The 18621-nt window shown below is 33.2% G+C and overlaps 2 protein-coding genes across 2 annotated transcripts in view; one reads left to right on the top strand and one right to left on the bottom strand.

Annotated features, from left to right (window-relative positions):
• The window catches only part of LOC127734252 (universal stress protein Sll1388-like), a 38709-nt gene that overhangs the window by 12113 nt on the left and 7975 nt on the right, over positions 1-18621 (bottom strand). The gene's annotated exons all lie outside the window — the stretch shown is intronic.
• On the top strand, positions 730-7472 carry LOC127734245 (uncharacterized). Its single transcript, XM_052244022.1, has 2 exons — positions 730-1275; positions 6037-7472. The coding sequence occupies exons 1-2, from the start codon at positions 864-866 to the stop codon at positions 6699-6701; spliced, it is 1077 nt and encodes a 358-aa protein (XP_052099982.1). The 5' UTR covers positions 730-863; the 3' UTR covers positions 6702-7472.

The following is an 18621-nucleotide window of genomic DNA, read 5'->3' as shown; positions in this document are numbered from 1 at the left end:
GGGTTTGGACCCCCCCCCCCCCCCTTTTTAAAATGACTGGATCCGCCCCTGAGGATGTAGATCTTTTAGAAACATCAAGTGTGTTTTAGGGCGTTTCTATATAACTTGTCAATAAACTCAATCTCTCTAGAATTGTACAAGGTGCTAGAATAGTCTTCATTTAAATTATTTAGTAATCCTGTTAAAGCACATTAGTATTGTGATTGTTATTATATCTTTGAACCAAAATATGCGAAAATGCCTCCACTGTCTCTAACGTTCGGCCATGCTTTCACTTCTCAAAACGTCAACTATATATCATAATGTCATGAAATCCTTGTATATCTTTTATACCTATCATATGACCCCCTTTTCCGTTATACAATTGAAAAGGGTAGGGTGTTTACTATCATTGCACAAACCATAAATTGTTTGCACTCAAACACAACGTTTATACATTCGACTGCAACCTAAGATAGAAATACATCTTGACGTAAAATCTGAGCGTAAAATTTATTCTTTTGTAATGTGTATTTCATTAGTATAATCAACAATAGATTGGAAGTAGTAGGGATTACATTTAAATTATTCATCACATTTTAATGTGTTCTTTAAACTCGTTAATGGTCTCATTATCCCGACATGGTGCTATATTAATGGTTAGCAGACGACATAAATCGATCGCATCACGTTCTACTGAGTCATTAAATTAATGTATCGTATTTATAAAGTGATTTTCCATAGCAACGGACTAGTGAGCTCATTAAATAGTTAAGATACAACTCTCAAGGACAAAGAAAAGGTTATAATTTGTCTGTTGAATAATTCTCGTTATGAAATACTCGTATAAAGTGTACACCTGTTAGAATTTAGAGGACAATAACATGGATACGAATAGACGCTTTGATCAGTTTCCGGGTTATATGTTTGGGAAGTCGAAAATGATTCGTAACAAAAACTGGGAATTGTTAGAAATACAAGTACTCAAGAAAATGATTGACAATCACTACGAACTTCTTAATTCGCGCCACACTAATGCCATGATAAATGCTAGGAAAAATCTTGTTTGGAAAAGAATAGCTGATAGTATCAATGCATTAGGATTACATAGACGAACCGTTAGGGAATTGAAAATTAAATGGTCTAACATGAGATTAACAGAGAAGAGAAAGTCATCCGGAAGTCAACACACAACAGGTTCACAAGATTATGATTCCGAACGTACAGATGATGTAGTAGATATTTCACAATCGTCGTACGAGTCTGAGAGCCAGCTTAATTCACCGGTTGAACAAGGTTTGTACGACATAAGTTTTAGATATTTTTAGCTCACCTGGTCCAAGGTGCCATCAACCATATGAACTATTGACATCACTTGGTGTCCGTCGTCGCCCCACGTAGACTTTTATAAAATATTCTTTTTTGAAACCACCAATTTTAACCGTACGACTTTAATTGTCCAAGATAAAGCAAGTGATCTTTTGTCCAATCCAATCATTATGATCAACCAACTTAGCCTCCATGCATAAATTATACAATAACTATTATGGAGAGAGAAAATCTGTCCGGGTAAAACAATCTTCCGAATGTCATGCTCTTATATATCCTTCGAAAATGATCAGATGATTCCTTATTTGAGTTATTGTCCCTAAAATTAATATTTTGACATATTTTAGCGGTATTACCCATTCACATACACGGTTTTTTCTTTCGAGTCCTTACAGATCGCAAATATTCACAGATGCTTAGGATTTGGCCACTTTTACCGCTTTAAGAGTTGTTACGAGCTATTAACCGTTTGTTACGGATTATTACGAGTTCTTACGATGTAACTACGGCCAAATTCCAAGATTGGTACGAGTTGTCACGGATAACTACGAGAAACTTACTGGCATTTTACGAGCTTTTACGGATTGTTACGAGTATATTACTGATTATTACAATTCATCGAAGCTTTTGCTTGTTAGTTACGACCTGTTTAAGTAATGTTAAGAATAGTTACGAATTAGATACGAGTATTTACGAAAAAATATACCAATCATGCAAATATCAATGTATCATCATTCTATATTGTAGAGTAGACATTCAGAGATTTGACTTCTATGACTTCTTAATTACAACTGAAAATGGAATGTTCGATTTTGCAGCTTTTGTATCTTTCCCCAAATCGTGAATAATACGTAAGATTACGTATCGTTTCTTAAAGCACTTGTAACTACACGTAAAGTGCTCGTAATAACTCGAATAAAATCGTAAACAACACGTAAGCAATCGAAATAATCTGTAAACTTATCATTACGGTAACAAATCGTTTAAAAAAATGTTACGAGTCATTTACGGATTCTTGCGAGTAGTTTACGGATGGTTACGTGTTCTTGCGAGATCCGATAAGTTTACGATACTTACTGATTGCTACGAGCTATTTACGGGAAAAGTCAATCCGTGAACAATCGTAAGAAGATTTTTGACATGTCAAAACAATTGCCTCCCCTTTCACGGATCCTTAGAGAGAGTCTGCGAGTTGCGACGAGTTATTTACGGATACCAGTAAGTTGCTACAGAGGCTTGCGATTGACTACGAAGTGGCAATTCGTAAGGACTCGTAATAAAAATCCGTGTTTGTGAAGAGGGCATTAGCCTACATTATAGTATTTATTGAATTATTATGGATAAGCACCAACTAGAATCAATAAATTTAAAAATCAGGAGTATATGATCTACACAAATTATAAGAAGACTGAAATCATTGATTAAATCATGAAAGGAGTTATTTCCTTATGATGAAGATTCTTTTTTTGGCAAGCATAAGCATCTTCAAAGGTTTGAAATAGATAGACAAAAACTGTATTGATTAGCATTATGCAATCTACAATATATATATATATATATATATATCTTTATTCTCATCACCAAATACATAGGTACAGAGAAGACATGCATGTAATACAATACATTAAATACATAAACATAAATATACAATATATACAACAACAACAAAGACAAAAAGAAATTATTCAGGAGGACACACTCGCTTGTTTAAAATTCGTATAAACTTACATAAATTTATGAGATCTGTCCTATTTGTAGACGATATAATTTCAGTAAATAATATAATATTTGGCCTTATACTAAAATTTCGATTTATAAATTTATTTCTCTCTTCTCTAAAATGTGAACAATTAATAATGTAATGGAATTCATCTCCAATATCTAGCTTACATAAATTACACTTTCTTTTTTCCCTTTCTATATTGTACCATCTTCCAAGTTCGACTGGAAGTTTATGGTTACATATTCTAAATGTACATAATGTTAAAAAATCTTTTTCGTCTAAAATATTAAAATATTCTTCAAAACACAATAAATTCTTAAAAATACGATAATTCAGGGCTTTGGAACAGTTTTGAATAGTCTCGTTCCATGTTTGTTTGAATTGATCACACAATCTTACTTTGATATTATATTTCAACCATACATCATTTAAAAAGAGCTGTGTGTTCCAGATATAAGAAAATCCACATTCATCAAATATATTTTTAACACATATCAACCATCTAAAATCTATGTTTTTAGTACAATACAAGTGGTACAGTAGCTTATAAATAATACAAGAATACTTTGACTGCTTTCCCATAATTAATTTAGACCAGTAGGATATCATCCTTAATTTTACATCAATAGCAAGTGGAAAACGTCCTAGCTCACCGTATATCATACAGTTGGGAGTGGAAGATTTCAGATTTAGGAGCAACTTACAAAATTTTAGATGAACTTTTTCGATAATATCACAGTTACTGAATCCCCATATTTCTGATCCATATAACAGAACAGGTTTGACTACTCTATCAAAAAGATCTAACTGACAAGAAACTGATAGGCTATGAAATTTCCCCCTTTTTAGTATCTCATACATCGCTTTTGTCCCTTTTTCAGCTTGTGATTTAATTGCCATTTTATAATTTCCCGTTTTTGTCAATAAAATACCCAAATAACTAAACTCTTGAACGATTTCTATTTCTTGATCATCTAAAACAAAGTGTAAATTGTCTGGTAATCTTCCATATGAAAAACATAATATTTTGGTTTTGGATACATTTACTTTTAATTTCCAGTAGTTACAGTATTCATTAAAAAAATCTAACTGTATTTGAAGATCAATTTGTCTGTTTGAATGAAACAACCAATTGACTTCCTTTACATGTTATAGTTGTTTTTTCCCTTAACTCACAATTTTTGACAAATTTTCACGTTATTCGCCAATTCGCTTGAACTTTGTTGGATAACTTTGAAAATGTTATTTAGACAATTTCGAATAGTTTTGATAGTAATTAATTAATTAATCATTAGAAATTAAAGGATTCGAAATTAAAAGAAAATATGGTATTTATTACACATTTTATTTTCCTACACAGATCATATACAACAGACATATCACATCAGTATCAAGATTAAGTTACAATAATTTAGCACACACGATACACATATCAACAATATAGCACAAATAATAAACAACACATTACATATACGGTGAATTGTAATACATTTTTGTTCACATCTTTGTCTTTTGGTCTTTATGGAGAGTTGTCCCATTGGCAATCATACCACATCTCCTTATTTATATATTGATACAATTGAGACTATCAACTGATTCATTAGAGATAGATTTGTACTTGAATAACCCAATCTTTAAACTTTTCTAGCGTTTTTTTTATCATTAGCGTTTTTCCCTTTTATACATGTTATCATGAAAACTATGATACATACAAAAAAATTGAATACAACAAAAGTCATTAGCAATCCAGGATCTACAAAAAGTATAATGACTGAAACCATTTATTGAAAACATTTCTACCTATAATAGGACTAATTGCCCTTATTGAATGAGGATAACTGACCTATACAATGACTGATTGAGTCTTTGATTGTTGCTTGTTTATCATTTAGTCGCAATTATTGCATGTATATTAAATACGAAAAACAATTAATAGTTCAAAATAGACAGCTTCTGCGAGAAATCGTGACTGACTAAAAATGAGGGCATGTTGGAGATAAAAACAGAAATTCAGCCTTGCAAATGTGACCATGAAAGAGTTGTTGCAAAGAAAATACGTATTGTTCAAAAATACTGTTTTGAACAGTACCATCACTATAATATACATATTTTTTTACCAATCACAAAAACGATCATCGATGCCGTCTATACTGTTACCGTAGTAAAGCGTCTGTAATTTTAAAGTGAAAAAAAAAATCGAAAAGGATATCAACTGCGTCGGGAAATTGTAAATAAAACATTAATAAACAGTTACTTAAAGCAACCTCAAAGTTCTAAATCTGACGATACAATATATATGCCCCTTCACTATTTAAACGACCGCTGTATTATCAGATATAATACAGCAAAATCACTAAAATTGATGACAAACATGGTGTTTTGTGACAAGGACACAACGTTCTGTCCACAAGAAACTAAACGACGTAGATGTTAGTAACTATAAGTCACAGTACGGCTTCAACAATGAGCAAGATCCATACAGCATAGTAAGTTATAAAAGGCCCATACTTGACAAAACGTAAAACAATTCAAACGTGAAAACCAACAGTCTGATTTATGTATAAAACTTATTTATTAGATGTTTTAGTTCGAAAATCAGTACGGATCAACTAATCGTAACAAAATTATGTCTCCTTGAAATGAATTTTATATTGAAGATTGCATAGTAAGCACTCACACCTACATTTCATATTGGATTTTTATGACATTTATAATTTTATATCAAAGATGTGTAACAGCAAGGTCTTGCAGATTTTAATAATCAGCGCGACCCAGCGCCGATCAACAATTTTTCAGGAGTTATGTCCCTTGGAAATATAAATTTTTAAATGGACCATAACATTGTAATCGATCTCTCGCGTAAATTTTTTTTTTTTTGTAGGATATTTAAGAAAAAGTTTAAAAAATATTTCCGAGTTGTTGCGCTTTGACAGATAAAATATGCGCATTGTTGTGGGGGGAATAGGAAAGCTTTTGTTTGTAATCTATTTTGTTGTTTATTGCAGGGATAACTCAAAATCAAGTAGATGCAATCGTTTCAAATGATGTTACAAGTGATAAGAGTACTGTGCAACCGCAACAACTTTCCTTATGTGACTCTAATATTATCCAGAACCATCATCTTGGAAATGCTAATGAATCAAACAGACTTCTTTACACCGGGAGGCTGAATACTGTTGAACCAAGCTTGCCAGTCCAAAAGCAACACTCAGTTAATATTGAAAATGAAATGTCAACTAGTCAAATAGCATCATGGCCTCTTGCCGAATATTCATCGGATCAAGTCAGACAGAACACGGGTGAAAGCAATATTCTGAATTCGTCCAAAGACCATGTTTTGGACTTTAGTCAGGATAGAATCTATTTGCCCGGTGTAGTGATAAAACCAGAACCAAATAACTTCCAACAAATGGCAAATGTGAAGGACACAGTTAGCTCTGTACGTAGAATTCCTGAATTTCAATCGACTGCCATACAAACGGACTGGAAATTATCTGGTGTTGGAGATTACGTATGCCCATCTTTATCCGTTTCCGAAAGAGATATCTCAGCCATTAAATTCGAAATTTTGAACCTTGAAAAAGCAAATCTACTTTTGAAAAACGAAAACATGGAATTACAAAATGCCAAGTTAAGATTGGAAATATCTAGACATCAAAGTGACGTGTAACATATAGAGCTAAGATGCCATATATAAGTACATGTTTAAATGCAAAATCGCCATGCTCTATGACATATTCCAGATTATCCGTTTTAATTTGTCGTCATAAGAGTAGAGTCGTGTTTAAAGCTTGGATAAACTGCAGTATTTATAATTGGTTGCCGTAAGGGAAAGTCATTGCTCAATATGCAACTCCATAGACATACTCTTTTCTTAGCAAATGTATTAATAATACAATATATCGGTTAATGCCTTTCATCTCGACATGAATTAACAATGCATCTAGGTATTGTCGACGACAAATGGGTTTAACAGAAATATGACAACCAGGAACTGACGTTAATTCAAGAAATATCGTAAATGGTGAAAAATGAATAATCTTATGAAATACCATTTTACAGTGTATTTACAAAAAAATAATGTTAATTTAGTCGGAATGTCTGGTATATTAGATGATGATGCGAAATAAATATTAACAAGAATAATATTTGTATAGTTCGGAGAAAAGTTCTAACATGTTGTAAATGACGTGAAAACATTAAATACTTTTATTTCCCCCTGTGGTTTATCATGAATTGTGTCCAAGAACATAATTTGCAGGTGGCAATACACTTTATTAAATAGGTAACGATCTTTCTATGTCAAACATATTGTACTGTGTTGAGATGGGTATCTCTCACATAAACAGATTTTGTACACTCCACATCTGATATCACTATTCTATAATTAAATCGTATATGAATAAATACTAAGTTTCTAAAATCTACGTAATTTGTTCTCTGGTGGATAGTTGTCTCATTGGCAATCATTCCTTATTTTCTTATTTTTTTATGAATAAATAACGAATAATATTAAACAGCTTTTCCTTATTCATGTTGTTAGCGAAAACGTTCACAAAGAATTGTTCGTACAAGTGCTGACCAACTGGAAAATTGCATGAATCGATCAGGTTCTATATCATTTTGCTCAGGAACAGCATTTGTAACTTTGACATTTAAAAAAGATTGTTTGGTCATCATCTGGAGCAACGAGTTGAAGTTCGTTTTCGTAAGTTTCTTTCAGTTCCAGTAAGCATCCGCTCTTGTCGCACATCATTCAATTGACTTGAAGTAACATATTTCCGGAAACGTTCTCTATTGACGACGTAAACAAAGAATCTCATCGTCTTATTACTTATATTACCTAAGAATAATTTGCTGTCTTTAAAGAATTTCTAGATATTTATGGGTAAATGTAGATCATATATGATGCTCTATGTGATTTTATATTTGGTTAATGTTTTCTGAATGTCCTTGATGAGTATTACTGCGTCCTCCTTTGTTTGGCATGATTTAAGACTATCATTTCCGTAGAGGTTCCTTATCACAAGATTTGTCACGTGACTGTCTAACCTGAACCAAAACGCTGTAACGGTCACACTGTTTGTTAAGGGCTTATACAGCTGCACGTCGAATGATGTGATAACTTGTGGGTACAATAGAGGGACGAAAGATACCAGAGGGAAAGTCAAACTCATAGATCGAAAACAAACTGACAACGCCATGGCCAAAAATAAAAAGACAAACAGACAAATAATAGTACAGATGACACAACATAGAAAACTAAAGACTAAGCAACACGAACCCCACCAAAAACTTTCGCTTTCCCAAGCGTTGCGTACCACTACTACCAGGCGTGCGGAGGTATGCCATATTGCTATGGCATTTTCGATTGATGACGTGTAGCTTCTTGGTAGTAGGATCACCGAGATGAAGCACTTGACTTCTAGTTATGTAAAATGTTTCAAGCACTTTTATGGTTTTTCGTTAAGATTTCAATTCATTAGCTGTATTATGAGAGAGGGGTTCGTCCCAAATCGACCGTTTCTGACACTTATGGGCAAATTGGGAGCTTTCCGTGTTTTAAAACAGGAGCTAAAAATGGGATCGTAGATACTTTTAAATGTTTATAATATTCTTTCTTGGATATGAGGTTTTCTTCTGACGACTATTGGAATAGGACATAATCAATGTTTAGAACCTTACGCAATCCAAGCGACCGTTGCTAAAGTTTATTGTCCGCCTCGAAGTCTAGGTGCCTATTGTTGAACCAACGTTGCTGTCATAAATTCCAACTTATTAGAGGAGCCCATTTTATGAAGGAAGATCGAGGTTTTCATATTTGTCTTTATATTTTCTGAGTGTCCGTTATGAGTTTGAATGTATTTTTTTTGTTGGGCTTATTGGTGTATCAAAATTTTTATAGAAGGTTCATCACAGGATTTTTCACGTGACTGTCGAATTCCTTATCAGATGTCTGAGTCTAGACGCCGCAACAGCTCTTGGACCATCTACTAAAACATAAACTCTCAAGCAATATTCGATTAGGTCCTTGTCTTGGACGTTGTCAAAACAATTCAAACGAGAAAACTAACGGCCTGATTTATGTACAAAATTATGAACGAAAAACAAATATGATATACACCAACAAACGACAACCACTGAATTACAGGCTCCTGACTTGGGACAGGCACATACAGAATGTGGCGGGGTTAAATTAGTTTGAAGGCGCCAACCCTCTCCTAATCTGGGACAGTGGTGTAACAATAATTACTATGAATAGAAACCATTATGCCAACATTTTGTTTTATTAAATACCATTATAAGGAAGTGAATATAGGAAGTACACAAACAATTTTGAAGATATCAGTTAGAATATATTGAATTGAAATATTATTTAATGTTTAGATTGAACAGCCCGTCTATAAGGTCACGAACATTTTGCGTTTTATCTAGAGCTTTTAGATATGAAAAGAAAAACTAACAGATCCTCTTATTAACGCTACTTATTACTGGTACAATATGCTAAGAATATAATAAATGCGTGTTCTTTTTGATTCAACTACATGTATAGATTTGACGGATATCAGATAGTTAGGAATACATTTTGTCTGTAATGACATAGTAGTTCAAGAAAGTTTGACCTTAGATGGATTTGTCTTTTCTTTTAGGTTACTTTTGGGCATTGACGTTGTATGAGATATGTATGAGCGACAGCAATTGTGTCTTTGTATTGGCATCAATGACATTTTTGGTCGAAATGTGCATCACGTGTAGTAAAATTGGTAACGTTAATGTTATTAAAAGATTATAGTCGGCGATAGCGTGAAAATGAATTAGCCCATCAAAAAAAAGTTTCCAAAAAACTAAAAATATAAGAACATGCAAATCCAGCACTGGAAAACTATTTAAGCCTACAATGAAGTAATGGATTATAGTCAATTTTAAATATCAACGGCTAGTTGCCAATGTATAAATGTTCATTGCTTTTTATTAAGAAAGGTCCTTACAATTGTACATTAGGCACATAAGCCACTTCTATTTATGTTCCTATGCTACTAAAGCTTAGGGAAGAGGTATGCTAAACACCATTATTTGGTTTCTGAAATTGCAAAAATAGTAAAAGTAATAAAGCCTTTCAAAATTAGGTTAATTTTATTGATAAAAAATTATAGGCTAATAAAATCTGGACACTTTAGTTTTGAATTGTCACTTGTGATATCATAATGATGTCTAAATCATGTAAAAAATTACGCATTTGACATAAAGTGTCCATTTCAAGCATGCATTTTGGTCATTATATGTATGAGCTTACCACACAAAAGTATTTACATACATTACCATCTTTACAAAATACTTTCCCCAGTAAATTATCTTTTTGGGTAAAGCTGTGAATCATATCTTAATATCAAAACCATATCTCAAAAGGATGCTATTTTGGGAGTTTAAGCTATTTTGCACTAAGTTTAATAACTTTAAATTCTAATGCTATATGTAAGACAAAATTCAAAATATTATTACTGGTTTTAGACTTATGTCTCATCGATATCTGTAGGATGTTATTTGGTAGATTTATAATACACTATTTGGGATTTTTTAAGCGGTCAAAAACAGTTGCATTATACTTAAGAATGTTGTTCAATATTCAATCAAAATCTTTGTTAAGTAGAACAGCCTAATAAAACAATGATTTCATTGGCTATTTCAGAAATTAAAATTATGTAATACAACCGATATGGATACTAGTTATAACATGACTGAATACAGAATATACCAAGCAGATATAGTTAACAAATAGTTTTCTCTTCTAATGTAACAGGAACAAGTTTCATTTTTCTGGATCGTAATGTGCATACAATATCACCAATTGTTTACACGTATACTGCCTCCAGTTTCACTAATCTAAGTTAATGACTTCATTTGTAAATACATACAGCACTAATTTTAGTTATGAAATTGTGGAAAACAATACGGTGGAAAATTCCCTTTCTCATACTTCTATGGATTTTAATTAATTATTCAAGAAATCAATCAAGACTGCACACTAGTATTACATGTACGTCCAGCCGGGAGATCAGAATATACAATGGACGAGATAAGTTACAAAATTCAAATATAAAAGATGCTTTGTTTTAGGCTTGATCTCTCTTCCTTTAGTCATTGGCAATAATTATTATTGGATTGGTTTTTATGTGTTTGCCCATGTACAGCAACAAATGATTGTAGGTGTGGACTTTCTTAAACCAAACAAAGTAGACCTAATGCATTCTTTGGAGTCAGTGTACTTTCCGGACAAAGATAATAACACAATCAATACTATAGAAGTGAATTCAGGATTGGCTAGAACTTCATGGGGAACAACAATTCCACCTTTTCATCAGGATGACATACCTATTACTGTTTCAAAAGTTCGAAATCAGGTTGCTCTTTTGGAACCCTTACCCTCTCTTCCACAAATGTCACATGCAGGCGCAAAATGTTGTGTTTCCCTACTTGAAACAAATAGGTCTATTCGTAGGATCATGAACCCCACTAAAGATAAAATCTTCCTTCCTTCCAATTATGTTGTGGCTTCTGTGTCTGCAGTGCAACCTGAAAATGTATTACCAATGTCCACCTCTATTGGCTTATCCCAACTGAAAGTACCAAAACAAAATGAAGAATGTGAAGAGTACTTAGATTTTGACCTGAATGATGCTGATCTCACTGATGAACAAAAACATCTTTTATAGTGCTTCCTAAATAGAAATCGTGAATTATTTGCTAAAGATTTAAGCGAACTAGGTCACACCCACCTATATAACCATGTCATAGATACAGGTGTTGCCCTGCCATTTAAAAAGCGCTTTATAGGTAGTCACCATAAATGAACCGACAGATTGATCAAATGTTAAAGTATGACATTATATAGGAATCAAATAGTAAATGGCAAAGCCCAGTGGACATGTGAAAAAAGAAATCATATGAATTAAGAATGTTTGTGGATTATAGGTCCTTTAACAAGATTAGTTGCCCAAAATTTTGTCCATTACCGAGGCTAGAGGATGTTTTTGACGCCCTTGGTCAAGCAGACGCCAACATATTTAGTACACTCGACCTTTTGTCAGGATATTGACAGTGTGGCCTTGACCCCGAAACAGCACATATAGCTGCCTTTGTCACCCCGAGTAGAGTATATAGGTGGAAACGTTTACCTTTTGGATGGCCTCAGCCCCATCTTGTTCTAACATTTATTGACTCAAGTTCTGAGAAATCTAAACTACAAAATTGGTCTCGTTTATGTCGATGACATTTTGGTCTTTAGCAAGTTCTTTGAACAGCATTTGGAACATCTGCAATTAGTATTTGACAGGCTCATTTCTGCAGGTCTTACTGTAAAGCCAAGCAAGTGTCTTTTCGCCCGGCCTGAGGTGGTATATCTTGGTCATAAGATTTTAAAAAAAGGAGCTCAGGCAGATATTTCTAAAGTAGAAGCAGTAGAGTCATTTCCTACTCCAAAATGTCAAAAGCAAGTTAGATCCTTTCTAGGCCTGACAAACTATTACAGGAAGTTCTTTAAAGGTTTCAGTCACATTGCAACTCCACTTAATAAATTTCTCAGACATGATGAATGATGTTTCATTTGAATGGTAAAAAAAGTGCCAAAAGGCATTCGACCAACTAAAACAATCTCTTTACTCTTCGCCTATTTTATCCTATCCTAATATTTCAAGACCATTTATTCTCACTACTGATGCCAGTGGCTCTGCTATTGCTTACATATTAGGTCAGTTGGACTCTGATTGTCTAGAAAGAGTTATTGCATATGGAGGTCGTTCTCTGTCTGAAGGTGAAAAGGACTGAACAATTAGTTTATATGAATGTCTTGCTGTTCTGGACATATTTTCTTATCTTGATACTGGGACACTCCCAGAAGATACTAAGTTAGCAAGAAAGGTTTTCTAAGAAGCCAGCCAATATGCCTTACTAGATGGTGTCTTGCACCATTTATATCAACCAAGGACAAGAGGTAGAATAAAAGATATCTTTGTTAAACAACTTGCTTGTCCTCGTCAGTTTCAGAATGACCTTCTATTATCCTACCATGAGTTGGGACACTTTGGCTTTGTCAGAACTTATCTTGCTATCAAACAAAAATACTTCTTTCCTGGAATGTATAAGACAGTGGCAGATTTCATTCGAGGTTGTGATTCTTGTCAAAGAGCAAAACCACATACTCATGCTAAAAGATTTCCTTTAACTCCCATGTCTATTTTGGACACTTTTTCACGATGGCACATTGATCTCATAGGTCCTTTCAAAGAAACACAATTGGGCCATCGCTTTATCCTTATTGGGATATGTGCTTTTAGCAAATGGACAGACGCCTTTGCAGAGAGGCCAGAAACTGCTGCAGACATTGCGGATGTTCTCCACAAAGAGACATTTTCCCGTTATGGAAGTTGTACTAGTTTGGTTTCAGATCGTGGACAAGGGTTTATGAGTAAACTTGTGGCAGCTGTAACACAAATTTACGATGTAAAACACTATTTTATAAGTTCTTACCATCCACAGACAAATTCTGTATCTGAACGCACAATGAAGACAGTTATTCAATGCTTAAACACCATTGTAGATGAAAATCAGTCAAATTGAGCTGAACTTCTTCCTCGAATACTTATGGCTTTTCGAATGTCTCCTGTAACAATAAACTTTTAAAAAGCATGATTAATGCAAAAAGGTTGAAGAAATACATTCGACCAGATCATCGTCCAAATCTTACTGCACCTCCCCAGACGAACCTTGTCCTTACCTCCGAAGAACAGAACAACCACATTTTCAGAATCCAGACCCAGATCCAAGTCGACAAAGATAAACAGATATACCAGATAGTGATGAACCAGTAGAAGACACTTCAAAACAGTTTTATGATATTGCAAAAATTCTACAACGTAGAAGGTTCAATGGTGAACAACAGTTTTTAGTCAAGTGGGTTGGTTTCAAAGAAAAAAACATGGGAAACAGAACAGAATCTTCCAATTCATTTAGTTCGTCGTTTCCTGGCGACCAAAACTCAACAAGGTAAAAGTAGAAAAAGGCCTATAATGAACACTGGTCTGCAAAACCCAACAGTGTAGCTTTAAAGGTGAACTCTCTGAAGTTCAGGTCATTCAACTCGTACATTGAGTTAATTATTTGTCAACATAGTTCAGTTCTTTCAATTCAATCTTATTTCATAATTGCATGCTAACTCAAATATGATAAATTCATATTAATGTTGATACTCCATAGTAAAAGTGTATTTTTCCCGGTTACCAAAACTATATACATATAGACTTGGCATAGTTTAGACTCATCTACTCCAGATATTCCTTCAACTTTGTTTTCTGTGTGGCGTATGTCAAAATTTTGAGGTTTGTCATGTGAATATTGCTACTAGGGACTAGCTATCCCTAAAACGACTCACACTGCACATCTCTTGATATTCTTTCTTTGTTTTCTAAAGGTATGCCACAGTTTTTACCTGGATTTTCATTGTTGGCTTATGTGCCGTAATTGCAGATGGGAAAATACAGTTGCACCGCATCAACTATGGAGTAACTTTTGGCAAGGAAGCAGACATTGGTTTTCGGTAGTGAAAATTGGCTTCATACTTTCGAGATACCCCTTCCTCACAAGTTATCTTCATCCAATTTTCCAAGATGTGATATATTACACCAGAATTGTCACATACTCAATCAAGTCATTTCGCAGCTATCAGCTGTTCGAACAGAAGTAACAGCAAGTATAAACACTACTGTTGATATTATACATGGCTCAGTTCCAAAAGCAGACCAACGTTTGAATACTCTTACCCAGAGTAGAAGTAAAAAAGGACTTTGTGTCCTTGTGTGATCGATTTCCCGATCGTTATTAGGAACAGCCACAGTTAAAAATGTCTAAAAAATGGCAAGACATGTCAATATTTTGGCTGCGAGAAATAATAAATTTGTATCAGCTATGTCACACCGTGATGAAGAGTTGTCGTCCTTCGTGACAAATACTGATAGTCGTCTCCATAACAATATGAGTGGCATTCAGAAAAATTATGAAAGTATCCAAAATGTAACTTTTGAAACTGCTAAAGGAGAAGGTCCGATAAGGGCTGATTTTGGCCTAAAATTTGAAGTACATCTGATGAAATTGTTTTGACATTTTTCAAACACTAAATTATGCACTTCAGTCGATTCAATTAGTTTATGCAAAAGACGTGAACTGATTTGGTCATAAAAGACGCTAAATTTCAAGCTCAAATATATAAAATCTATCAAATATGCCATAAAACGTCACTTTTCAGATGGTTTTTATCTAAAATGTTAGTGGCCGCAGTCGTGTTCAGTCTCAACCTTTATATATGGTATGCATTAAATACAACATATATATATAAGTATTAAAACTGAACACAAGTGCGGCCACTTCCAGTTTAGACAAAAACCGTCTAAAGATTAGCACAAATGCTAAAACTGTAAAAATTTTAATTATTTCGCATGCATTAATGATGCTAGTACCTGATGCATGTGCATTGCATTGTCAAAAACAGCCCGTATTTATGTAACAAAAGTATTATACTTTTCAATAATAGCTAAAAGTTTACATTTTGAACAGATTTGTAAAAATGCTATATTTTGGCCAAAAAGGGGTCTTACCGGGCCTACGCCTTTGTAGCACACTTTGAAGAATTAAGCATTAAATTATCAAATTTTTTTATTGATCAAACTATTGGAATTGATGAAATGGTGAAAGGCAAATTATCTCCCTTCCTCATATCACTAAAAATTTTATAGAATACTATCAAGCATATTCAACTCACTCTTAGTGATAAATACAAAGGTTTTTACTTGCGTCATGCAGATCCTTCATCTGTCACTTATTGTATATCTTCTCTATATTTTAACTCAAAATCTCATATTCACGAACAGTGGGATTTTAGATTTGTTTTAAACATACTACATCCTTCCATCGGACAAATTTTTGATAGCACTCTTTTAGTCTACAAGACGAACACTCTGGCATTTTAGTGTCAAAACAAACATAACATTGTGAAAGGCTGCCATTTTTGCTTCATTCACATTCCATGTAGATGTTCATTATCTACCGATTCAATTTTTGTTCCTAAGAAAATATTTTGAACAGATATATCATGTTAAGGAGGGGTATTTGCGAAAAATACCAGTCGAGAGAATGATAAATTTCGCAAGCCGTAAGGCGAGGGAAATTCATTCTCAAGACTGGTATTTTTCGCAAATACCCCTCAAGAACATGCTATATCTGTTTAATTACACCGAATGTTAACGTACAAAACGCATTGATGATCGTGACATAAAACGCATTGATGATCGTGACATTTCAAGCGTCCAGTCGGATAGAGTATTTTTTGGCAAATACCACGGCAGAGAGGGTAAGAAAGGCATATCCTTTTTGCATATACCCCGGCGCTGTTAAAAATGAACGATATTCATTTGATAAAAGAAAATTGGTGAAAAATACACTGGCTATCAACCAATCAAAACCCAGGATTCTTACATAAGGTGTAATTATTTGATATATATAATACATATTTCTAATCACACGTTTTGAAACATTCTTTCACAAGATAGAACTTTGCATCTCAGTTTAAAAAGAATTAACAAAAAAGATTAAGAACAGACTGTCTTCACATCCCTCTTGGAACCTCTTATTGATGGTGAAATTTCAGTGGATGATTTATGGCTTGATAATAGCACCATCCTTGCTATTGCAGCTTTAAATCTGTCTTCCATTCTTGCAATATCATGTTTTACACTTTTTAACAAAGTTCGCTTACTGACGGACACAGTACTTCTTTTGCAAAAGATTCCACAGGCAAAACGTTTATCTATTCCATCACCATTTCCAACATTCATTTACAAACTTATTTCAAAAACTACAACATCTGGCACCATTGAAAACATCTTCAACACACAATACAATCCATGGCCATTTGTTATATTATCCATAATCACCACAATCACATTAGCCATTTTTACAATCTCTTTCTACAAAAGGTCTACAAGTAGCAACCATACTAAAGTTTTAATTGAAATTACAAATGAACTATCATGTATCACTATACCATTGATCAAATTATCACTCTGTCCTACAGATGGGATTATAAGAGTACCAGAAACAATTACAAACACGAGAATCTTAGGTATTTTTATCATAAGATATTGCATGCAGATTGTCATGATTTTTTCTATTCATGGCACCAATACAAAACATGAAATACCATTACCAAAATACATTAAGATAAATCCATACAGTGCTAGAAAAGTAAAACATTTTATAGCTTATGCTAAACTCTCAACGTTACTTGTGTCAGACGTCTTCCTTACAAAATGGGGAATTATCTATTTATATTTTCGAAATTTAAAAACAAAAATTACTTTCATCGCGGACGAAGACATTTTCTGCCCGAGTGGGAAATATGTGACAGTGAAATTTTACTTTCAACTTCTTGCCTCATCAACTGCATTCTAACTTTATTGATAGAAAGAATTGTGTATTAATCATTCCAATTAATTTTATTACATATGTCATTATTTAGCAGTCATGTAAATTAAGTTTATGTAAGAGAATGGTAATCCCTTTCTTCATGATTAAGTACGAGCGTTGGCGAGTACTTATCATGATGAAAGTGATTATCATTCTCTTACAAACTTAGAATATTGTAAAGTGCTCAATGCTCAAATGATCTCTTGATTGGTTGTATTCAAGAATTCGTTTCATTGTCAGTGCAAGTTTATTATTAATGCATGACTTCCTTTTTATGCATTAATTTCATTTATGGATTAGTTTTAGTGATGTAAAGACTTTCTTTTAATTTTGTAAATTAAAATAAATTGTGTTTCAGACATTAGATGACACAACATTACGTAGGAATTGTATAAGTTTCCTAATGGTGAGTATGAATGTAAATCATTTAGTATTTTAGTGAGGAATTATCTTTTAGTTTATTCACAGTTCAAATCAATAAATCCATGATTTTGAGTTAAAACTAAATTTTATTTCACATCCAATATTGTAGTGCAGCTCTTTACATCAAATACCACTTCATTGTGTAAAGTAATTAACTAAAACTAAATGTTCAAATAAAATGCCATTTATAAATATTCTTAAGTTAAATTAAATTCCTGCATTTCTCTTAATTTTATCAGAATATTGGAAATTATTGTTCTTACCAATATAGTTTATATTCAATTTTAAAACTTTTTTCTTTTTTTTTTTTGCATCGCTTTGATGTTGTTCAACTTTTTAGTTAGTTTGAAGTTCTTAATATTTTCATAATAACATCAATGGTATTAATTTTTTTACAGAACCAGTAAACTTCAACTTATTTTGATTTTGTTGTTTTTTTTTAAATTAAACATTTAGTCAGTTTCAATCACAAATCCTTTCAAGCCGGTCAATGTGCTTTGGGGGCATTTGTAACTTATACATAGAAACTCTTTTTTTAACTGTAAATAGGTTTAAAACAATGGATAATCACTTACTAAGAACATGATTTACATTCATTCTTCACAATTAAGAAACACCAAATCCTACAATTTCATTGGTCGAGAGCAGTTTGCTTT

The sequence above is a fragment of the Mytilus californianus genome, unplaced genomic scaffold, assembly GCF_021869535.1.
Source record: "Mytilus californianus isolate M0D057914Y unplaced genomic scaffold, xbMytCali1.0.p SCAF_3, whole genome shotgun sequence".
In the NCBI taxonomy this organism is placed as follows: domain Eukaryota; kingdom Metazoa; phylum Mollusca; class Bivalvia; order Mytilida; family Mytilidae; genus Mytilus; species Mytilus californianus.
Note: the sequence above shows the minus strand (reverse complement) of the source record. Positions and strands in the feature narration are given on the sequence as shown.

Excerpts from the sequence above, each read along its gene's own strand:
- LOC127734245 (XM_052244022.1), top strand. The coding sequence starts at position 864 with ATGGATACGAATAGACGCTTTGATCAGTTTCCGGGTTATATGTTTGGG. Across the intron at positions 1,276-6,036 it reads TAATTCACCGGTTGAACAAG|GGATAACTCAAAATCAAGTA; the intron begins GTTTGTACGACA and ends TGTTTATTGCAG.